Consider the following 25,555-nt stretch of genomic DNA (forward strand, 5'->3'; position numbering starts at 1 on the left):
CAAGCAAAATCTGAGGACCATTATTCAAGCTTCATATAAATAAGCTTCATATAAATACAATAAAAAATAGGATATATTTATTTTTCTCGGGAAACCCAAAATTCAAAGAGGCCATATAAATTTAAAAAAATAGTCTATTTGACTATATTCCACATCAATCCAACACGCAGAGCTTTTGTTTTTACCAGCACTTACAGGTATTAGTTGTGGGGAATATGCATCTGCTGTCCTACAACATGACATGTGGCACCAAGAAAACAAAAGAACTGTGAATTATTTTAATAACAAGGGTATAGACATGAGTGCCTTGAGACTTTTGATACTCCTGCCTATTAGCAAGATGTTTATGAATTGCACCATTTGTTTCCCAGGCTACTACAGCAGGTGGCCAAGATCACTGAACCCTGTCATTTTGCTACCAGTGGCTTGGCTTCTGAAATTATATAGGTACGATCTGAAAATAGGTTTCTAGTAGGTTATTTCAGTTCTTGATCATGCAAACTCTCGTAGGAGGGAAAAGATACAGTGCCAACCATGCCCACCCAAATCTATTTATTGAGAGCTTTGCCCAGAATTCACTGTTGGAATGTCTATAATCCGAGCAGTTGCTGCATGCTGGTTAATTACCTTTGTCTTCACAAATGGAGATAAAAATTAAACAATTATCACACTATTTCAGATCTTTTCCTCATCTTTGAAAATTTAAACATTAGCAACAGTGTCAAACAATGGCTAAATAGGAAATACTTAACTGTCTTTTGACAGTGAAAAATTACTTCAACCTTTATGAGTTCATTTTTTAAGCAGTGTGATATTTCGTTACCAAGGCAGAGTTTTTATTTTATTGTTTCCTTCAGCCTATTACAGAGCCACAAGTGTTACCATGTAGGTTCCTATGATTCATATGCAAGTGAAAAGAAGTCATGTCTCTATTGACAGGATTGTTATTTTTTATTATTATTTACAAATGTTCCTGCATATCCCAGACTTTCGACTTGGTTCATGATTGACTTTCGTTTTTCCCCAAAGAGGTGAGTAAAAGACTTTGACTTCTATAATCTTTGTCAACCTGGATCAGAAAAGAAACCCAACAAGACTTGTGTTTTGCAAGAAATTACAGTCAAGTATTTGATACTGACGGAGGAGAGGTAAACAAAGAGAACAAAATAAAAGCCCTCACAGCTTCAGAAATTGTATGCCTTCAAGCAAAGTCTTCCTCAAATCAACCCAATATTGGTTTATATCACAGCCCTCACAGTTCCCATCCTTTCAGAACAAGGACTGTGTCACCGCTGTCGTTTTGCACAGCTGTGTCAAATCCTACAAAGCTCACAGAAGCACCTTCCAGCAATGTGTTATACCAGCTCTCTTATGGTCTACTGAAATGGGGAGAAAAAGAATCCTTTTATTGGGTAGGTTGCCTGAATTTTGTCCATTATTGAATTGTGAAAAATACTCAACAGAAGATCTGTTGTGAGAACACACTCCAAGATCTGTTACAAAACCAAGTCAAATCAATTTCCATTACTTCCCCAGTTATTTTGCTGAAGACAATTCTGAGGCTCAGAGTCCCATCAATCAGGAAATTGAAATTGTCAAAGTGACTTAATGAGATATATTAGATTTTTCTTTCACAAATATTTCAAAACCTATTTTCAATGAGTATTATTTTATTAGTAGTATTTAATTGTTTTATTTCAAAGCACACTCAGAAAAAATCATTTACATCCTGGATTAAAGGCATCTTCCTTCTTGCATAAAATTGGTCTGCACAAAAATTGCTCTTCCTTGGCCCAGGTGCTGTAATACTGGTCTGGTTTCTTTGATGTGAGGGATGTGGTTTCTATGCCTTTTGCTGCCAGGAAACAGCTCAATATCCAATCCTGTGATTATGCCACATTCCTGAAGTCTTCACTTATGACACTCTCAGGCAATGAATCATTCATAGGTCTTTCACATGCATTCAAACATACATCAAATGTAGAAGCCAATGATAAATTAATATACAGTCCTTTTTATCACTGCATAAATCCACAATTTGTGTTTTAACACTGAGACAGAAATAATGGTTAATCAGTATATTTCCTGGGTATGTTACTTTAAGGCAATTGCATTGATATGTTATAATTTACTGCAACAAAACAGGGAACTTCTGAATAGCTGGAACTGTATAAATTTGCATAACTATTACATCTTCACAGGTTCATTTTCATAGCCCCATAGATACCTCCTGTATTATGCATAGTACATATACCAGCCCTCAAGAAATTTACACTCAAAGACAATCAAATTTCATGAGCTATGAGTAGCTCACCATTTTTCTGTAGACCATAATTTTATGGTTTTAAATAAAATACTTCTAATGAGTTCAGTAGCAGAGAAAAAAACCGATTGGCAGCACTGGAGAGTTGAAATGTATTTGTTTACAAAAGAAACAAAACATGTTGAGCAGAACCAGAGCTTTTCCACCCACATAAACATTTTTTAACACTGCCTTGGGGGTGTCCTGCTGTCCTGCTCAGCCTTTCACCCCTGCTTCTCATCAGCCAACTCTGTCTGCCAGTGCCAAGAAGATTTAATCCCAGCAGAGACACTGCAGATTGCATCCAGGCCTAACAAAAACCTGAGAGATGGCAAAGACTTCTGCTTTGGGTCAACAAAGAGTAGATATACGGTGCCTTCAACTGACTTTATGGTTTCATCCTACCCATGGAAAGAATTTGGGAATATCTTGGTAGATCTTATAGTAGCCTTTCAATACTTAAGGTCAATTTATAAGACTTACGGAGACAGACTTTTTAGCAGGGATAGGACAAGGTGTAATGGTTTAAAACTAAAAGAGAGTAGATTTAGACTAGAGATTTTGTGATGAAGGTGCTGAGATACTGGGCCAGACTGCCCAGAGACCTGGTGAATATCCTTGGAAACACTCAAGGCCAGGTTTGAGGGGGCTCTGAACAACCTGTTCTAGTTGATGACAACTCTGCTCCTTGCAGGGAATTTGGAATAGATGACGTTTAAAGATTCTTCCAATCCCAACCATCCTATGAGTCTGTGAAGACAAGGAAGGAAAGTGGTGGGCAAAGGCTTGTCTGACTTGGCCTTATCTGATCTGTTAGGAACCAGAAGCAGCAGAATGATACTGCAGCTTCTCCACATTTTATGACACATTCAGCTAGCCTGGGATCATGCAGGGCTGAGTTCACAGATATTAGCAGTACATCAGACCCTACTAAAATACTGTAGTGGAGCTCACAGAAGTAGAGGTAAATACTATTGTAAAACTAGGCTTGGTTTCTCAAGGCTTATGCCAGTCAAAGAAGTAATGTAAGCTCATTTGCCGCTGTGGCTGGCTTACTCTAAATAACTCTTTAGACCCCTATTCTCACCCAAGTACTCATGTGTGGAACTGCATGAATACACACTTTTCCTGGTTATGCAAAGAGCTTCCTTGAAGCATTAAGCAATTTTGATCCAAATTTCTTCTTTTTTTGTCATTCATCGTAACACTTGATAACACTTCTGGATACGTGATTAAGTCATCTTCAGAAGTTATTCTTGCCCTGAAGAGCTTCTAAAATTATTCTTATTTTGCCATAAAGCTACAAAAAGTTCTTTGTTGGCTAAACTTTTGTCTAATGCTATTCACCTCTGTCTGGCAGTGCTTTTGAGAATCATAATACACTGACCCATCTCTCTCTCTTAGCCCATTCTTTTCTAATTGCCACACTGCCGAATCTTGTCTTATCCTTGGAGAAAATATAAAATCATTTGAGTGGGATCAGTTGGTTTTGCACAAACTGATGTTGAAGGAACTGCACGTCTAAGTGTTCCTGCCTAGCACTGCACCAAAACTCACAATCCTTACCAGCTGTGAAGCTGTTTCTTGGGTCATTATGACTGACATGATAGCTGTGAGCAGAGGTGTAGGCTTTTGCTGTCACATGATGACTTGTTTCCACAAAACAAGCCAAAGTGATTGGAAAAAGAGGGAATCTTTTTTCTCATTCCCCACTCCCTGAGCTGCTCTCTGGGATACTTGCCAGTTGCAAAGAGTTGGCTTTTAGATGATGGATATTGGCTGTGCTGTTGTTGGCATCTCTGATCACCCTGGAAAGGCCATCAGCTCAGAAGATGAGAGTTGATTTGGTCTTCCTTCAGAAATTCTCTCATCATCAGTCAGTGGAAATTACTGCTCCTTAGGAGCTAAGGATTAGTGTTCCTTAGGGCGTATGAACATGATTTTTAAGCAAGGTATAAGTGGAAAAAATGCTGAGAAGAAAGGAAAAACGAATAATAAAACATTCTTTCAAAAGGTAGAGAGCGGCCAAATCCAGTTTCTGAAATGAGGGGTAAAAAGTGTGTTCCCACTACTCCTGCACTTTATCTCGGGGAAGAAAGAAAGAAACAAAACAAAACACACACACACACACAAAAAAAAAAAAAAAAAAAAAAAAAAAAAAAATTCCAGAAGCCCCCTCCTATAAAATTCCTGAAAAATCAATGCTGAAATCTCCAGAAAGGAAAACCTTTAAAAAACCAGAAAGGAAAGAACATCATCCAAGTGAATGGTACTAACCACATAAACGGATATGGACAAAATGAGTGAGAAATTATGGTGATAGAAGCCAAATAAATTCTTCAGTATATAACTGTAATAGTAGCTGTGAAAGAGAAATAAATCCTCCATGCTTAGTCTGCCTTTTACCACACTACTCAGAACTCTCTAAATTAGCCATAATAAAAATCCTTTCAGTTATATATGTCTAGGTGAGATCTGGAAAGGGAATGCAGAAATCTGATTATCTCCAATACAGAAACAGTGCCTAAAAATAGCAAAAAAATACATATGAAAAGAGCAATTTCCTTTGCAAAATCTGTTGCTTAACAAAAGGAATAAAGTATCAGTTCAATAAGAGCAATTTCCCAGAATTTTCTTCAGAACTAGTCGCCATCACCCTCCTTCGTGGAGTCTCAGAAGAATCTCCAGTTGATTTCATTACATTTTCATTGAACACCCATAGCAAAACGATTGCAAGGCTTTTTTAACACCATGTTTCAGGCCTAAACAAAAATTAATCTCAGTTTTGAACTCTATAAAAATGCAGATCATTGCTTTGCTGTACACTGCATATGTTGGATCAGAAAGTAAGAACCACAAAAAAGAAATATGCCAGTGATTAAAGTAACCAGTTATTGTCACATTATTAGTTACATGTTTTCTGCTACAGCTAGGAAATCATTTAGCTCTTTCTAGAGATCAGCCATTTATCTTCAGGCAACCAAAGATTAAAGACTTCATCAGTAATTATCACAAATAGTGCCTTGAACATACTGATTAAATATACTTGTCATTTTACCTTACAAAGAGTAGTATATCAGCTGTTTTAGTGTTTCAGAATAATTATGTGTTGGACATCTGCTGGAATCCCAATCACAGTTAATCACCATTTGCACCAGCAAGACACCCAAGGAATCTTTCAAAACCATCCATTACAAATGCATTCTATCGCATGAAAGAAGTGTTTGCCATTAAACACTCACACCAGAGCAGAGAAGTCTGAGATGAAAACTAAAGACATTTCCACAAATAACTAACAATTCTAGATTAAATTCTCATGTAAACTACTAATTGAGCATTTATAAGAAAAAGGTATTTTGAGTACTGGGATTTTTAAAAAAAATATTTTTAAAAAAGCGGTAATATATATCAGCGGTAATATATATCAGAACCACAGAATCATATGAATTTTTTACAATCCCCACAATGGATGCTCCTCTCTGATTCACAATCACTACAGAATCAAAGAATATACTGAGTTTGAAGGGACCTTAAAGGATCAAGTTGAACTTTTAAGTGAATGGCCTGGACAGGGATCAAACCCAAAACTTTGGGGTTATTCGCCCTATGCTATAGGGAACAGAGATAATCTCAGGGGCTTCCTACTTCAAGAGCTGAAAAAGTTAATCATTTCACCAAAGAGCCATAATTATAGAGAAGAAAAGATGACTAAACCACAGATGAGTGCTATGAGACATTAAAATGTGGGTTTGAATAATGTTTTGGTGCAAGGCTAGAACAGCCCAGGTTTTGCATATGTATCTGAAAAGATGAAAATATTATCAAACTGTCTGTGGAAAAGAACTCTTATCATCAACAAATTTTATTTGAATGGCACTCCTTGTTCTTGAGTTATGCCAGACATAAACCTCAGGCCTTTTGGGATTGCTACATCAATGCTAGATGAAAGAAGAACACTTCTTATCAAACACCAGTGCCTTATTAATGAGAAATCATATGATTAATCAATCTGATTACTTAGAAGTCAATTTATCAGCAGTGCAACTCCTAGCCAAGTGAAAATAAGATTACTGCAAGTAGAGTTTATTAATAATCCCCAGTATGTCATTGATTCAACTTGATTATAACACAGCAGGCATGTGATGCACAATATTACAAAGACATTAAACCAGATGACAACAGTGCATACAGAAGAGGTTTATGCTACAGGGTAAGGCACAGAAATCCTGAAGTGTAAGTGGCCCCATTCAATTTGCAGATCTGCAAGGAAGAGTTTATTTTATTGTAGATAAAGAAAGCTGCTGTGATTTTTCCAATATCCAGCACTTAGAACAGTTGAGATCACCTGAAAGTGTGAGTGAGTGTGGAGTTGAGACACAGACCTTGTAACATCCAAAACAACCCCTTGAACTTCCCAACACAGAAAAGCAATTTAGTGGACACAAAGGGGAATTCAGGTTCCCCAAAGGAAAACCAGTCACACATAGCTCATGAAGCTGTTTCACCCCACTGCATCTCCCAAGACTGCAGTAGATCTGATCCTAGTTTGAACACATCCACAGTGATATATATTCCCTGTGAGCATAGGTTATGGGTTGAAAATAACTTGAAAAAGTTCTAGCACTTCTTATTATTTTATACATTTTATTATTATGTAGATTTTTCCCTTCTAGTTTGTTTACCACAAGATTGTCTTCCTTCATATTTATCTGACAACACAAAAATATCTTTTTTCAATAATAAATACCTTTGTTGTCTTAATTGTGCTTGAAGGGAAAAGTGTAGTATTGATATAGAGAAAATATTAGAGAGGGAGGCAAGAAGGAAAGGAGAAAAAGAGGATTCCTGTTTGCTAGGTAGTGGAATAGGAAGAGACAGAAAGACCTTAAAAATCACCTAGGTTTAAATAGAATTAGTTATTATAATTACTCTGCTAAGCCAGGAGATGAGGAAAGTGTTAGTGATGTCCAGAATTCATTTGGTGAGATCTAGGGAAAATGCACATGTACAATCCAAAGCTGCTGGCATTTAATTAGTCTCCACAGTGAGAAGTCACAAGTGCAGAACGAGAAGCATTCAGGATCTGTCATTAAGCAGTGGCACCTCAGCAGCCCAAACACAGAGGATTACGTCAGGAACTGGAAAAAAGAGTTGATTGATGCAGGCTATCTTTAAAAGTTAAGGCAGTCAATTGCTTTTTCAGTGAGGAAAAAGCAAATCAGTGACATAAACTAAATGAACCAGTCAACCTGTGGGTCTAAAAAGAGCATTAACTCTCTGATGCATCCAAATCCTATCAGGAAAAGAGGGTAAATGGAAAGTATGACCTATATATGATATATCAAGGTAACAGTCTTCTACTTTGTATTCGAGAGATATCTGGAAAACATAACTTTGCAGTTTTAACATAATATTTCTGCACATTTCTGGCTTTCTTGGGGGTTTAAGACTGCTGTATATCCAGCCACCGCTCTACTGTGTTTAAGTCTTTTCTGAACCTTGTATGGTGAATTATCTTTGTTTAATGGGGGGGAAGGTTCTTCTTTCCTCTCACAGAAGCCTCCCCTGGTCCCATTCTCCTGAGGTACAAAAAACCTTGCCACATATACCCAAAATACCATGCCATTAATTCATCTACTGCATATGATGACACCAGTGAGAAAAAAATTACTTTTGCTATCCGATCTGCTTCTTGAATTTGTACAATTTATACCAAACCTATACTGAAACTGAATAGATTTTGGAGTTAGTAAGGCTTCAGGCACCACAAACTGCGATTTTCCTATGGTTTTATGCCTAGACCTGGGGGGAAAAAGTGCAGTAGTAATTATTTAGAGTTCCTACTTCGAAAATTTCTGCTCATTTGTAGTAGTTTGGAAAGTATTCTGGAAAAATATCTGCAGCTATCAGGGGAAAAAGAAGCTCTTTTTGATTTTTTCACAATAGCTAAGGCTAAAATAAGGAAAGTCTTTTGTTTTCAGTCTTACAGTAAACTGAATAATCAGACTGGGTTCCCTAGAAAAGATACTAAACAGAAGATGCTTGCCAAGGAGATGCATTTTAAGAAGCTTAAGCCTGCAGACTTCTTAGATCAAGGAAAACACAGAAATGCACATGAAATGTAGGAGATGAAAATAGAACTAAACAAAATTAAAAACAAGATAGACCAACACTAACTGTTCCATGGCAATTTATGACATAAAAAGAAACTAATCAACATCCCTAAAAAACGGATTTTCCCATGTTGTGCCTCTCAGTGAAGTTTTGTCAGCCTTGGAAGACCAGATCTATTAATGTTTCACTCTAGATTTAGCCAGTTGCATCAAATCACAATAGTTTACTAACAGAAATATGTGTGGTATAGTTTGAGTTCTGGTATTCTGATATTGAGCTACTAATTCAGACATGCAGTAGGGAAGGTCCAAACAAAGTATTTGTAAAGTAATCAGAGAGGCCTGGAGGTTTCAGGGTTTTTTATTTCATGAAAAGGGTAGGATCCATTCTCATGCCCACTGGCAGTGATACAAAATTCTGAAAACCAATTGAAGTTTAACAAACACATTCAAAAATAGTATAGTCTGGAATAATATCCACAAGTTTTTAAGGGGAAGAAAACTTGACCTAGTGCCAAGTACTGCAGCACTGTAAGAACAAATATTACTCCTCTTCCTTCAACCTCTTACAGCATGATGTGAACTTCCATTTAAACCAGTAATCAGTCCTCCTTTGCCTGGAGTTAGATCTAGCCCCACAACAGTTCATTTTCTACTTCTCTTACTTCTTTATGTTAAGCCAAGAGAAAATACCTTTTGCTCATTATCATGCATCACGCATAGGGAAAAAGGCCATCACAGTCTACTAAATTAAACAACTCAGCTCAAGAACAGATGTCATGGGTTATGGTGGTTTCTGAAGCTAAGCAAATGCACATCTGGCTATGTGGACTGTGCAGCATTATATATATGATGGTTTGGTGCATGGCATCCTGATGACTGCAAGGTAGCAGCATGCTAAAGCCAGTTCTTGGTGGAAAACTTTCTTTTTGGTATTTTATGGTTCATCTGCTAGGATAAAATTAATTGCATTGGCTCTGCCTGGGATGGAGTTAACCTTCCCCATCACAGGCCTCCCAGGGCTGTGCTGGGCACTGGTGGCTACAGAGGTGTTTGTGACACTGCAGGGTTTTGGCTCCTGCTGAGTAGAGCTGGCACAGCATCAGAGCTGTCTCCACCAGCAGGGTGGCAGTGGGCAAGATCCTGGGAGAGGACACAGCCAGGCCAGCTGATCCACACTGACCAAAGGGAAATTCCATACCATAGGATGTGTGCTGAGCAATAAGAGCTGAGGAAAAGGAGGAGAATGGAGAGCATTCACTATTATAATGGCTGTGTTCCAGAAAAACCACTTTATGCCCTGATGCCCCACTTCCCAGGAAATGACTGGACATCACCTGCTGAAGGGAAGGAAAGAATGAATCTTTAGTTTTGCTTTGTTTCTGCACATGGTCTTGATTTTGCATCATTCAACTGACTTTATCTTTACCCACAATATTTCTCTATTGCGCCCTGTCCTGTTGAGGAGGTGAATGACAGAATGGTTTGGTGAGCATCTGGCTTCCAGTCAAGGTCAACTCACCACAATTACACCCTCTCATTAAAAAAAAAAAAAAATAATAAATTAGTCTACAGAGATAAATAGAAGATAGGGCTTCCAGTTAACTAAGGTGATTGGGAAGAAAATAAGTTTTTTTCTAATTACAACAGACCAAGATTTTTCCATGAAGACTAAAAACAAAAATGGGAGTTCAGAGTTTTCCATTTCTCTTCTTTCAACAGAGACTTGTCCTGAGGATAATGAAAATAGGCACCCCTCTCCAAAGAAGCCTCTTTCTTGTGTGATGTACAGAGATTGGCCTAAAATACAGTTATTTAGATGTCTATGATGTGACTGTCAACCAGAGAGGGAGAGGTTAAGGTCAGTTTGTTTGCCAAAAGCATACATCGACCCAGTGTTTGGGAAAGCAGCCTCAGGCCAAACATTCTCTCAGCCCTATTCAATTCCCTGGTAGTTCCTCTGCACCAGGTGCTCTAGGCTTGCATATTTTGAATATTTATACAGAAAAGCTTTGACAGAAAAGGTTGAGGGAAGCTGAGGGCAGCATGCTAATCAGAAGCTTTGCATCAAGGTTTCTTAACAGGTTAATGGTGGCAGTATTTTGCAGTGAGTTTCTAGAGCTGAGGAAGCATTTTTGACAACAAATGCAAAAGTAAACCCCCAAAACTAGTGTTTGAAAACATGAAAAAAAGAAATTAGAAGAAAGATTAATAAAAAATCAATTAATAACTTCAAAACAACCAACTTTCTCTTTAATTGCATAGAGGTCTCCTTTTTTACCTGTGGTATGTAGCAAGATCAAGACACACAGTAACTGTGGAACCTGACATGAGTAAGGCATTGTGTGCAACAGCCCATCACCACACACACAATACTCTGGACAAAAAACTTTCTTTCACAACATCCTTAATAATAACTCATATCCTCTGACTCTCATAGACAAGAACTGAAAGCCAGGACCTTTTCCTGAATAATTAATTTCATCTTACAGCAAGCATCTGGTCAGGTGAATCCTGTCTTTTAAGTGTGTTTCACTGTCAATGAGGGGTGTAACCATACAGACTGAACCATTAAATGGCCCATGCAGGTGGGGGCTGAACATCCAGAAATTGTGTATCCAAGTGCCAGGTGGCTCATGCAGAAATGTTTGAAAGGTTGTTATTCAAAAAAAATCCCTCTGCAGGAAATATAAAACCATGACATGTTCTCCACAGACAATGTGGACACTCTGCATGATCAAAGTGAAGTAAGAGAGCATTCCTCTCATCCTTCTTACCTCTGAAGAAGTGGGTTTGCAGTAGCCAGCTCCAAACACCAGATTTTCTAATGACATACTGGACTGGTCTGGTCCTGCCTCCATGTTGCCTTTACCAAGCCATGAACCTTTCCCTGGACGAGCAAAACTACAAGGAGAAAAATTGAGAAGAAAAAAGTAATCAGAGGAGCACTGTTAGAGAAGAATCGATGTTGTCCTAAGATCATTTCCTTGCTTAGAAAAGATTTACAATTTTGGTAAGTTTTGCTTTCGTTTATTTCAAGTTGCATTGTAAATTCATGTTTTCCTTGAAAATTGTTATTGTTCAGTGTGCAATAGCTCAGGCAATGTGAATGAAGTTTGTTTCCTAGGCATTCAGTTGAGTGATTTGAGTGTTATCTTTAACTCCCTCCTTTCCCTGCTGTCTTACAAATCTTTTTCCAGCTCAACATCTCACAACACAACCTTTTCATCTATCCACATGGATCACATTGTTATGCAACTTCTCATCAGCTTGCACCTTGATGGATGCAACATTTTTCTCTCTGGCTTTAACCACATCATCCTTCCTCTTTGAGTTGTGCATGATCTCTCCTAACTACCAATATCTTTTCTAGCTCATCCCAAACTTATTTTATAGATTGGAATTTTAGTTGCAATTTCTCACTTTCCCATGGCATTAGCTTTAATGACCAAAAGGATAAGTCTTCAGGCAAAAAACCACATCTATTTTTTCTGGGTGCAAATTTCACTGTTATCCAAATTCTTCCTCAAATAACTGTCAGAATGAAAATTGTTTTATTCTCAGTGCTGACTATTGTCGTCAGTGCTCTCTTCTGGCTATGTTTTTACATTTCCTGTTGAAGGCCAGGAACCCAATAAGTGTGGAATAACCTGTCTGGAGTGTACTCAGCATCAAGCCCACCAGAGTATTGATGCACAGCCAAGGCACATACTCTGGATTAATCTGAGCAGTACTTGCACCCCAGGTAATGATGTGGGCTGCCTTTATATTCATTGGAGAGGAATTGGCATTTCCAGCATATGAGTCATCTCTTGCTGAAGTGGTGATACCAAACAGATCAGAGGAATTTTACTCTCAAATTATTTAATTCTAATTGTGGATTGTAAAGAGAGGCTGGATGACTGCCTCATCAACAACTGGAGATGAGATAACCCCACTGTTAGTCCCTCTGATAACACATACTGAACACGAACTATGTCAAGATTTCAAGAGAGAAATCAGTCCACTTGTGGGGAATGCAATGAGTCAAATTGCAAACTATGATCACTAAATTGCAATGCAAGTAACCAGAAGGGTTCTTAAAAACATGCAGACAAAGATGGAACTGAAATAATGAACTGCAGAGAAAAACACATTTGCTGTTGGTACCAAGTGCAGAGGTAATGCCACTGGCTTTGTGCTACAGCTCCCAGACTGGGATCACCATCCACAGGTACTTGATGCCCATCCAAGCATCCAAAATCCCATTTTACCCAAGAGACCTGTTCTTCTTGAAAAATAATAACTTTCAGGATGGAGAGTACAAAAAAAACTCTTAAATATGCCAGAACTAAAAGCCAGAGGGAAGTACCATTCCTGCTGCAATGCCTTTCCAATTTGAGGTCATTCCTCTGTGTAGATGTGTATCATGTGGCCACATCAGCTCAGGTAAAACTAATGAATTGATATTACACTTGATTCAGTTTTTAAGGACAGATTAAAGTGGTGAGTGCTGTACAGAAAAGAGAGAATCGTAGAACAGACAGAAAAGAGAGAATCATAGAATCACAGCACATCCTGAGAGGCAAAAGATCACCAAAATCCAACTCTTGACCCTGCAACCCTGCACAGGGCAGCCCCAAGATTCACACCACGTGCCCAAGAGCACTGCCCAAATGCTTCTTGAACTCTGGAAGGATTTATATTTTAAAGATACAATTAAAAAAAAAAAAAGTCATTAATAGCTATACAACAGGTGAGGTTCTGGTATGAAACAGTTTTAAAACATTGGAGAAGGAATCCTAATCAAAATTACAAATTGGACCAGTTTCAGAATGTTAAGCACAAATCCCTGTCTTGTCTGTAGAAAAAAACTGCTGCTTGTTATAGATAAATACTGGCAAAAAAGCCACTCCATGAGAGGGAGGATGGGGTAGAAGAAATAAGCAAATACCTATTCTTGCTTGTGTATATTTTATTTTATGTGATCAGAGCAATTTCCAACTGGTTGCTTTTAAGCAGCATGAAGCCTTTCCATGTATTTCCTACATGCACCATTTAAGATAAAAGCAATAAATAAATAAACAAATACATAAAGCTATTTCCAACAGACAAGAGCTATACACCTCTCTGAATAATTTCAGCTGTTGTTGAAAAATGTTGTCTGCTGTGGTCTGCTGGAAAGGCTCTAGAAATTAAAAAAAAAAATAAAAAAAATGCTGTGGTATCAGAGAGAAAAGCTTAAACAAATGTTCTGTGCACATTAGAAACTCCTCATTTGAATATGAGCAAAGCTTTCAAAGGTTTAAAGGGAAAGAAGAGCACTTTTTAATGCCTTTTTTTATTTATCTTTTGCTTTTACAGCAGAGAAGGTTTTTAATCTGTTGGTTTTATGGAAATTGATTTCACATAGCACTGTAAAAAAACCCTTTTTTTGGGAAACATGCCAAAACATCATCTGTCTGCTGAGGGAGTTTAAGAGGAAGGCTTACAAGCTGCTGAGTCCCTCTAATGTTTTCTGAAGTACATAATGCTTTAAGAAAAATTTTATTGGCAATAACAGGTTAATTTGCTATATCAAATTTTTTTTGCTGCATTTATTACTTGTAATTATTTCTGCAAACATGCTCATTTGTATAAATCATGAACCTTGGTTACTTATGTGTCCATTTGGACTATCTATTTAATAGCACTGATTTAATATCAATGTTTAGATCCTTATCCAGTATGATAACCTCAGATTTTAATTGAAGTCAGGATAAAAAAGTCAAAAGAGGTAACATGTATGTGCCCAAGAGGATTAAAATGTGTGCAGAACTAATAATATTTTCAGTGAAATGCTTGATGGGATCTTTCTGAGCTGCCCTTTTGATGACCTTATCCATGAGACCATGGGTGGTGAGGCCCTGGCACAGGTTACCGGGAGAATTTGTAGATGCCCCATCTCTGGAAGTTTTTAAGGCCAGATTGGATGGGGATTGGAGCAACCTGGTCTAGTGGAAGCTGCTCCTGCCCACGGCAAGGAACAAGATGATCTTTAAGGTCCCTTCCAACCCAAATCATTCCCTAATTCTATGATTTTATGCCTTTATCCTTCAAAGGAGCCTCACAATTATTACAGCAGTCATCTATGAACACACAGTACAGTAAACTGCCTTGAAAAGTCCATTTTTTTCCTTCCTTACAGCCTGCAAGAGCCAGCAATCAAAATTTAAGACATTTCTGACTCAAAGGTTATGTTCAAGCAATTATTTCCAGCAGTCATGGTTACCTTCTATGAATTTGTGTCTATGACTTTGTGATTTATACTTTTAGCTTCTGTAACATCTTTTGGAATGAATTGCACATTGTAATAAGTGCTGAACTTTCTGGTTCTTTTGAACTTGCTGTTGTAGAATTCAATGTGGCAACAGTAGTTTCTCGTATAGCACAAAATATTAAAAAATCATTCCTTGTTTTTTTTCTCTTCTGTTTACAATTCTCTTATATAAAAATGAAATGACAATTTCCTAGTATAAGAAAGTCAATGGTCTTGAAAAATTTTAATTCAGATGTGTTATTGACTAATATCAGAAAAAATACTTTAGGGTAGTGTAATAGAACACCACGTTCTCTTTCAGAATAATCTGCCAAAAACCCTCAAACTTTTCTTTCATTTTTAGTTTTGTTTTGGAGCTTTGGGGCTTTCTTTCTTAGCAGGGGAAGGTTTGGTTGTTTGGGGTTTTTTTAATAAGCCAAACAGTTTCTTTTCATAAAACAAAGTTTTTAGCAGAATGGGGGGAAAAAAATTGGAATCTGATTTTTTCTTGGAATAAAAACCTATCTTGCACTATATGAAATTATCAAACTGTAAGAAAACCAAACCAAACAACCTCTATACACAGACAATAATCACATTTCTAAGAAGTTCTTGTCTTTCTAAGAAAGACAAGAAATTATAATCCTGTGAATAAACCAGGAGTGGAGATTCAAGAAATGAGCTTGTGTTCCATTTAGGCCAGATCCTTGGAGAAACTACTTCTATTTCTCTCAGTACCTCATACATAAAATATTACTGCTTTAAAATTGAAAATATAAGTCAGTCCCACAGAAATAGCATAACTCAGCATTAAACCCTCATGGTCCCCACTATCATCTGTTTCTGTTTCACCAGGAACTGCCTTCTCCCACAGATAAGGAAAATCGTAGTGACAACACCAATTTCCCTCCTTGTTTTAACTCAAAACTTTAATATAGCTCTTGGCTAATTACTACTGGCACATGGCCATAGGGTGCATGGGTGATCTGTTATTTATTTTTAAGAATAATCTAGGGATGTTTACACACTGTGCTCCTCTAGACATGGTTCTCTTTTATCCAAGGAGCTTCAATAAGGTTATAATATCAGTGACTGTAAAATGTTCTGAGCTTTTTGGGTGAAACTGCTAAGGTTTATTAAAATAATTTTTTAATGAAAATAGGTATCTCTCCATAGATACTAAACAGAGTCTGGGGAAAATCTGGTTTGAAATCAATAGTGATTTTTGACTGCTGAAAAATGCTGGCTCATTTGTGCCGAATTAACCTTAGATGCTATGAAACTTGAAAGCAGATAAAACCATGTGGAGATAATTAATTTGCTTTTGACTAGGATTTTTCTTTTTAAATTTGACTCAGGAATTGTCATGTTTTTCTTATGCGATTTCTCAGCTGGTAGCACTGGAGAATGGCATGCCAAAGTAGAGGTTTATCTTTGCAGATACATAACAAACTACCAAATAAAAGAAAATTCAAAGGAAAAAATATCCAGTTATTATAAGTGACTTGTTAGAGGAAAATAATATAAACCAGTATTCTTCTAATAAACATATGATGGAAGGAGTAGCTCTTTACTGCATAAAAATTCTTTTTTTTTTTCCCTACAGATTAATGTACTTGCAAGAGTGGAGAGGGAAAATAAGTGTAGAATTTTAATCCCCAGTGCAATATTTGTGCAGTTTCAGACATGAGCTGCCCATCAGTAGGAGTCAGCTGTAGGGAAATGGGCTTGCATAATCTGCGCCCACATTTAAGGTACAGAAGGCAGCACAGTGTATGTATCATTTATAGATGGATCAGATGTGCTTTTGAGGAACAGGAGGATGCCTGGAAGTATATGAATTTAGGTGAGATAGAATTGCTCAAGAAGGGCCAGGGCTGGCCTAATTCCTCAGTGCAGTGATGCAGAGAACTAGAACAGGGCTAGATCAGCAATCTTTAATATTTTGTGTTCCTTTGAGTCTTTTTCCTCTTCAAGAAACAACAAGGTAAAGGCACTGAAAAACTGAGTATCTCTGTCTTGGTTGCTCCACCAACAAAATTTGTATTATACTTTTTCTCCATCTCAGACTTCACCAAGATTTGTTGTTTCTCAAACAGTGACTGGGAGACGAGCAATTAAGAATTCAATGTTAACAAGGAAAATCCTGAAAGCCTACTTTGTTCTTTCACATAAACTTATGTATGAAAGTGGAAAAAGGAATAGAAACTTAAGGAGACTCCAGAAAGCTGGAAAAAATAAACCCATTTCTTGGGTAAGCAAGAGGAAACAGGTTTGCCAGCTGCCCATGGCAAAGGATCTGCTTATCTGCAGCAATATCATTACTGTCTTTTTTTATTATTATTTCCTTGGTGGTTTGGGTTTTTATTTTTTGGGAAGAGGTGAAGAGCACTATAAAATTAATGAACTGTTTCTTGTGTTTGCTTCCTAAGTGAGTCCAGTATAAGTAAAACACTGTTTGCAGCATTCCTGAGACTAAGCAGATCTCTACACCACAGACTCACACATTTTCCTTTGGGAAAAAAAAAAAAAAGAAATAGTTTTTGAAGTCTTAGTATGCTGGAGCAGTGTCTTTTCTAACAGCAGCAGCTGGGCTAATCAGCACTCACAGTCCTGTCAAGGGACAGGGAGCTAAAGGAGAAGTCAGTGCCTCAGGCCAGAAACCAAACTCACCTATACAAATGAGAAAACTTGAGTCCAAATCCTCCACTCCTCCTACTCCTCCTTACCTTCCTCTTACAAGTGTCTGCTCATATCTAGCCCCTAGATGTTAGGTGAGGGAATGGAAGGTATTTAGGGTGTCTATGGAGGCCAATGCCTCAGCAGGGGAGCAGCTTCAAGCTTGAACATTGTTCCCTTTTTCTGGTTATCTTTTCACAGGCTCACCCTGCTCATCTCCTGTCAGCCTGGGTAAAATAAGGCTGCCAGAGGCAAGCCCTCAACTTTCCAAAGAGAATTGTCACTTGTATCATACTAGGATGTGGCATCCAACTCCTGCTGTAGGTTCTGCTCTATTTCTCCCAGATTCTGAAAGTCTGAAATATTACTCCATGATCTGCAGGTGAAAAGCACTCAGTGCAGACACCACAGCCAGCACAGCAGCTGCCACAGCACAGCTCCTGGTGTCACAGTGTCCTGCTGTGCCTTGTCAAAGGGTTTGGGTCTAGGGCAAGGTGAAGGGAGCAGCGTTTCAGGTCAAGACAACAGCTATCACAATCAATGAATCCTACAGCCCAGTTGTACCCTATTATTCCACTCCTGCCTGGAAAGAAAAGTCTTGAACTTGATCCCTGGCAGTCCAGCTTCCTGAGCCTCTCCTGGGGTGCTTTTTAAAGCAGCTAAAGATCTCTAAGGATGAGAGTAAGGGTTTTTAACCAAGCTCTGGCTCAGTGCTCTGTAAGGACAAGTAAAAGCCAAGCAGTCCCTTCCCTGCTGCCAAGGGCTGCAGCTGGCCAAGGAGCAGAGAGATGAGGCAATCCAAGGACCAAAGCATCACACCATGCTTGTGGTGATCCCACAGGCACAGAAAATAGGATTGCTCTGGAGATAAGTGGGCCCACAAGACCCTCATGAGGTTCAACAGATCCAAGTGCCACCCCTGAGTTTGGACATTCCCAGGTCAGAGTACAGACTGAGACTCATTGGGAGGAGCCCTGAGAAGAACTTGAGGGTTCTGGTGGATGGAAAACTCGAGATGAGCCAACAATGTGCTCTTGAAGCTCAGAAATCCAACCACATCCTGGGCTGCATCCAAAGCTCCATGAGCAGGAGGTAAAGGGAGAGGATTCTGCCCCTCTGGCCTGCCCTTGTGAGACCCTCACCTACAATGCTGAATCCAGCTCAGGCATCCCCAGCACGGAAATTGGGGGATATTGTGGAACTCTCAGAGCAGGCCCAGAGGAGGTCACAAAAGTGATCAGAGGGCTGGAGCACCTCTCCTCTGAGGACAGGCTGAGAAAGTTGGGGTTGTTCAGCCTTCAGAAGAAAAGGCTCCAGAGTGACATTGCAGCACCTTTCAGTACCTCAGGATAGCTTATAAAAAAGAGGGGGAGAAGTGTTTGACAAGGGTATGTAGTCATAGGACAAGGGAAAATGGCTTACACTGAAAAAGAGATTTATTCAGATTAGGATGATTTTTTTTACTGTGAGGGTGGTGAGACCCCGGAACAGGTTGCTCAGAGAAGCTGTGGCTGCCCCATCCCTGGAAGTGTCCAAGGCCAGGTTGGATGTGACTTGGAACAGCCCGGGATGGTAGAAGGTGTCCCTGCCCATGGAAGGGGGGTTGGAACAAAACAACTTAAGGTACCTTCCAACCCAAACTATTCTATGATTCTGTGCTAACAAAGCTGGAGATGAGTTCACTCAAAGTCTGCCTCACCCCATTCCTACCCAGCCTCTCACTTTCCCAGTAAATCCACAAAGCCATTAGCAGTTGCTATGAATTTGGACCCTGTCAAAAAACTCCTTTACACTTTTTAGAAAAGCTGAATCACAAAATTTCCATCCAGATGCCTGCAAAGGATCCCAGACATGTGAATTTCACTCAGTCTCAGGTTGGTAAAAGGTGAGGGCTTCAAAGTTTCAAACTTATGTAATATTTATATATTAGAATTTCTAACCAGGACAAACATCATATCAAAATGTTCACTGTCGAAGAAGCAGGAGGTAATTGAGGCACCCTGGAAAGGTTTCTCCAGCAGGATCTGCTTGTGAGTATGCATTACCCTGAAGGGAAAGGCCTGAATTGATCTTGCCAAAGTCTTGTTTCCTCTTAAACACAAATACCATGGAAGAAATTGAGCAAGAGCATCTAATTGTCAACAAAGCTGACAAAATATGAAAAGCTGAGTCCACAGGGCATTTATGAGCTTCAGGCAAGTGGTGTTGCAGGAAAACTTCAATACAGCAGTGAATTTCGATTTACATATTATTTTCAGGATATGTCTAGAACTGTTGCAATTTTACATATGGGTCCTATAGATATGCCTAGGAATAATGTGTATATGCACACAAAGTATGTACCATGGTGGGGCAGTTCAAGGTAGCAAATGAAACCACAATGAAACACTTCATAGATTTTTTTTTTTTCCTTCATAATGAAACTATCCCCATCCTTGGATGTGTTCAAGGCCAGCCTGGATGGGGCTCTGAACAGCCTGGTCTAGTGCCCGTGTCAGGAGGGCTGGAACTAAATGATCTTTAAAGCCCCTTCCACCTCAATCCATTCTGAGACTGTATGATTTGGGGTTTATTTTTTTCTGTAATGTGACCAAAAATAAAAAGAAAAAAAAAAAACCAAAAACCTCTCTAGTCATTCAGGTTCTATTGTGCTATGAAAAAAAAATCTGATTGTATACTTAATTTTTTTATGCTCCTAATAAACTGCAATGATACATGATAAAAAGGAAAGTTCTGAGCAGTGGAAAACCCAAATAAGTTTTAATTTGCTGTTTTTTATTTTAGAGTGCTTGAAGAGCCATTTATTTTACATTACTGTCTTCATCGTGATTTATACTTAGAGAATGCAGGATATAAAAACTCTTTGGGTTTGGAATATTTTATCAAGAAGAAGATAAATCCTCACTATCACACTTTAAAATGATTTATGGCCTTAAGCAAATTAGACTGTATATTCTGTTGTCAAATTCTTTGTTCCACAGCACTAGTAAATACATTGTACACTTCACAAATGTCCACAAATAGTATTTTAAAAGCTATAATATTTGACTATGGAACAGTTTTGCTCATATGTGATTTATGCCTAATAACAGTAACAAGGCTGCAGAACCCCATTCTCTAGAGGATAAACACAGAACTGAAAACATCATTAAGCCTCTTAGCTATTTTCTTTCATTCCATTGCCTAGGGTAGAACAATGAGAAAATTATCTGATCAAAACTATCTGGTTAGAAGTAGTCTGTTACAACCTAATTCACTGTTTGAAAAGTCAACACACAGAAAATCAGATAATACAGCAGTTTCCTGTATCACATCAGCAGAGCATAAGATATGTCAGTCTGATCTGCTGATATGAGACATATCCTAGTCACATCTCACAGATCATAGAACCTTAGATGGTTTGGTTTGAAAGGGACCTTAACTTGGAAGAGGTTTCCCCTTCCCTAAAGGTTATCTAGTTTCAACCCTCCTGCCATGGGCAGGGACACCTTCCCTAACCAGGTGCTCAAGTCCCATCCATTTGACCTAGAACAGTTTTCAGGAATGGGGCATCCACAACTTCTCACTTCTCACTACCTCAGGCTCAACCTCTTGCCATCCCAATTTCCTTCTGTGGTATCATGTTCAAGCAATGTCTTTGCCCCAATAGAGAACTGAAGCAAAGAAGTATCAAGTCAAAACACAAAACCTAAGGAAAACAACTCTACTGATTCATCTTTCCTCTCTGACACTGTGCTCTTCGCACATATTTGACAAAACTAAGATCTCTTGGTCATTTAGGGAAAATGACCTTGCTGGAGTTAGAGGAAGCTGAGCAATCCGAACACTGCATTTTGCTCCAAACCAAAGGAGTTCTCCCTCTCTCAGCCCTCTCTATCTCATGTGCTGATAAGACTGGGCTCTAAGTAAATTGCCAGAAAGACTTTGCTTCCCTTTTCCTGCTCCTAAATATTAGAAGCTATTGACCTCCAGCCCTGTTTGCTTGAAGGAGTTCTGATTATTTTCTTGTCATTATGAATCAGATAACATAAATCACACCTAGACCCCATGGCAGCTGGTATTATATTTGACTTGTGCTGCACAGCCAAACCAGATGATGCTGCAAAGGGAAAATCCCGTGGAGCCTTAGCCAGCACCAAGTCCTGCATGCCTCCTCCTAACCACTGTGTGAATTCTATTCCTGCACAGAGACCGTGGATGAGTCCAGCTGTCCTGAAAGCTTAACAAATCGTCAGAGAGGAAAATGTAAATGCTTTTCGTTGCTTTTAGACTGAAGAGGAAAAACAACCAAGGAAAACACAATTTGCATTTTCCTTATTACAGATGGGGAACAGAGATCAAGACAAAATCAAATTCTTAAACCTCTTTCCCAAAAGTCCTGTAATTTTTTGACCAGACTTCGGAGTCCTCCCGTTTTGAGGAGGCTGAAATCTGATCTTACTCTCCTTGTGTTATCTCCTACCTTGACCCAAACCCCAAGACTCCTCTTCTGCAACACCCTACAAAACCCCACGACACTGCCCCTGAGGACTCTTCATCTTCTCTCCCCTCTCTGGCTCAGGGGGAAATAAAAATGGATTCTCGAGCTTAACAAAACAGAGACTTGTCTTGTTTGTTTCCCTGCCGGCAGCTGTACCTCTCTGGACACCATGAACTCTCTTGCCACACACTCAACACCAGACCTCCAGTGGGGGTACCAGAGAAGAGGCCTGTGTCAGAGTTTTGTTCTAAACCCTGTTGCGGTGTGAAATTTAGGTTACCAAATTTTGTAAAATGGTTTGTTCTACCTACCCCTTGTAAAAAACCCCTCTTTGTTGTTTCCTTAGTTGTGGGTCCTGTTCATCTCCCCTGCAGCCCTGCCCTGGCTCAGTGGGGGGCTGGGGTGATTGGCAGAGCCCATGACTTCTCTGCCCTGGATATGTATAAAATGTCCTGCTAATTGTTTTCTTGTTCTGGTCACTCCCATCCTACCTGGCATTGGTTCTAGATTGTCCCCTGTCCCTTTCCACACTCCCTGTATTTAAGCTGAAACCCAAGGCCCATGAACCCATTTTTCATGTGGGCCTCCTGGGGCCAATAAACCAGCCCTTGTCAGAGTCCTCCTTTCTTCCACACCGTTTACCATGCTTCTGCTTGAGGTTCAGACCCATCAAACCTAAAAGCTACAAAGCTGTACCCCTGTATGGGGACCTGGTGAGTGAACAAGCCAGCAAGCAGCTCCAGACACCCCACATAAAACCCCAACCTCCAGACTCTCAACCCAGGCCCAAAAACCTTTAAACTAAATAATCCTCTCTGCTTCTCCCATCCAGTGATGGAAGATCTCAGCAGAGGCCCCTCCTGTGCCCCCCCATGTCCATTGCTGTGCCCATTACCTGATCAGAGGCTGGTGCAGGGCCACCAGGGAGGCGTGCACGGTGACGGAGACCACGGAGAGGTGGAAGTAGTCGAACATGACGGGGACGTGGTGGTGCAGCCCTCGGCGGGGGTGGAAGTGCAGGCACAGCGTGCGGCTGCTGATCATGGGCACGGCGGGGACATCCCTCAGCCTGAAAGGGAAAGGGGACACAGGGGTCGGTGAAGGGCTGAGCTGCCACAGCCTGTGACATGCTACACGCAGCAGACAGAGACAGATTGAGAGAAATTTTGTCACTCCCCACTTTCAGAAGGGTTAGCAGAACTGAGGAGCATCTTGTGATGCACACTGCCAAGCATAATATTAATACGAATGTAGATATAATTAATGGTAAATAGAATAAAAAAAAATAAAGACATATGCAGAGTTATACATTAATGTATGGCTAAAAGAAGTACAGAAGTGACACAATTCTGGCTTTCCTTGGTGTTGCCCTTGATGTCCAGCTATGTACTAGTAGGCACATCAGATCTAATAGCAGAAGGAAATGCATTTAGAAAACTGTTTCAGATTATTTGAGTGCTCATAGATGGGACACCACAACTCTTGTCTTCTTCTGTGTCTGAACATCAGCTCAACAATCTGTGAGAGTTAGAAGCAGTCCTGGGCCAGACACAGCTGAAAATATTCAGAGTACCTTCTCAGTTGTGGATCTAAAAAAAACTTTTGGGAAGAAGCTAGAATTCAAAGAGAATTGAAGTACTGCAGAGAAACAGTAGAAGTTTGGGTTAGCTTCTTTTGGGTTGTTTTTTGTTGTTTGTTTGGGATTTGTTTTGTTTTCTTTGTTGTTTCTTTTCAGTAAATAAAAGTCACGGCTTTTAATTTAAAAGTTTGTTTATAACCTATTTTAGAATTACCATCCTAGTGGCAGTCACCTCATGACATCTGAGTCATCTGCAGGACAGAAGACGACTGTAAACCTGGAGAATGCTAAACAGATCCTCCAGTGCAAGTGAAATTTCTGAAGAGGAATTCTTTTAAAAGCATTAAAGACACTTCTGAAGCTAATTTTTTCCCCAGAGCTAAGAAAAACTAGGAATAGATGGTTGAGTGGTGCATGGTTAGTTCCAGAAGAATTTTCAATGATATTTACAGAATACTGTTTTCTAAAAATCCCTACTTTTTTATAGTAAATCACATTAGTTTTTAGGTGATAACAGAACTTAGGTGTATAGGTTAGAGCACAATTCCATACTGAAAGGTTTCAATTATTTATTATTTTGGTTGTAACTTAAGTTTGTTTTTTTCTCTCTTCTAGACCCACAAGAACTGATAGTCAAGTCCCCCTGCCTGAGATAACAAGTTTTCTCTTTTGTATCTTGGAATAATAGAAACATATTCTTGGAATTGTTTGTGTACTGTGTGGGTATGAACAAAAATCCCATAGGGACAGCCTCAGATGAAACATAGCTCAGATGATTTCTCTCCATCCACGTCCCCAGAAATGTGACTCAAGTCACTGAACCATTTTCTCTGACCCATTGAGGCTCAACTGATACCTTGGGAAGGCTGACCTGAACAGAGACTGGACAGAGCTAGAGAATAAAGCAGATATGTACTGAAGGCCTTCAGATCCACCTTGGGCAGGACAGAGCCTAACCAAGGCTAACACCCAGGGTGGAACTAATGACTAACAAAATGGCTAACTGGTCACAAAAGTCTCACACTTTTATAAGTTTTGGTCCATTTGCATGTTGGGGTTTAATTGTCCGATTACAGCTTCAGGTTGCGAGGGTCTCATCCTTCTTCTTTCTCTTTTCAGTCCCTGTTGATTGTGCTGTTGGGCTGAAAGTTGTCCTTTGTCCTCAGCAGAAAATATTGTTTTGTCTACCTACTCTGTGAGGGAGTGTTACTAGCACTTAATATGAGGCTCAGAACTACATCCTGGCAGCACAGAATCTGAAAAACATGAAAGCCTAAAGCTTAAGACTTCAAAATAACATCTGGGATGACACTTCCCATTATGTCTCAGGGAGGAATACTACTCCCACATTCACCTAAGATTCCAGATCAAATTCAGTTGGAGAAATCAATTCAATAGGATACTACTTCCTCCTAAAATGCAGAGGCTTTGTTTTAATAGAAAGACAGTGCTTAGTATGTTCTAATTACGTCCTGTCTTCAGCCAGAAAATAGCATCATTGCCTCCTGAGAGAAGTGTATACCTGAGTCACAGACCCTGACCCACATGGAAGCCCTGATGATATCACCTTTAACAGCAGTAAGGACAGAGCAACTCCTAAAACCTTTGAGAAACTTACACACTCCAAGGAGAAAAATATGTTCTTCCTTTAAGCAGGCGAATATGAGATGCTCACTTCAAATACAGAGAGAATAAACAGGAAGACTTCAACACTAAGGCAAATGGAAGCCTTATCAAAGCTCTCCCTTTTAAAAAGGAGTAATTTCATCAAGTAGTTTTCCAGTTGAGCAGACCCCCACATTACCAACTGAGCTTTAAACCAGCACTTACTGTTGTTCACTATCAGTAAAGTGCAGGTCCAGCTTGAGCTGAAAATCTGCCTCATTCAATGCATCTTCCACCTGCAAAAAGAGAGAGAGAAGGTTACCTTTGTAGGTTGGCACCCGTGACACAGAAGGCAAAGTTGGGTGGGTTTGTCTGATAAGAGCAAAGGAAAGACCACAGAGCAGCAGCACAGAGGCAAAAAGAAGCCAGTGTGACTGGGAGTCGAGGTAATTGCTGAGGGAGTCAGGGGGAACCAGAGAAGTCAGAGGTGTTATCTGCCCCCGGGTGCCATGACAGGTCA

General features: G+C 39.4%; 1 protein-coding gene across 1 annotated transcript in view; it reads right to left on the minus strand.

Moving 5' to 3' along the window:
- The window catches only part of FAM135B (family with sequence similarity 135 member B), a 149,376-nt gene that overhangs the window by 38,424 nt on the left and 85,397 nt on the right, over positions 1-25,555 (minus strand). Inside the window, exons 4-6 of the mRNA XM_066336528.1 lie at positions 25,261-25,331; positions 22,747-22,920; positions 11,193-11,319 (exon numbers count right to left, since the gene is read on the minus strand). Of these exons, the coding sequence (XP_066192625.1) occupies positions 11,193-11,319; positions 22,747-22,920; positions 25,261-25,331 (372 nt within the window). The remainder of the gene's footprint in view (positions 1-11,192; positions 11,320-22,746; positions 22,921-25,260; positions 25,332-25,555) is intronic.

Source organism: Sylvia atricapilla, chromosome 1, assembly GCF_009819655.1.
Source record: "Sylvia atricapilla isolate bSylAtr1 chromosome 1, bSylAtr1.pri, whole genome shotgun sequence".
Lineage (NCBI taxonomy): Eukaryota > Metazoa > Chordata > Aves > Passeriformes > Sylviidae > Sylvia > Sylvia atricapilla.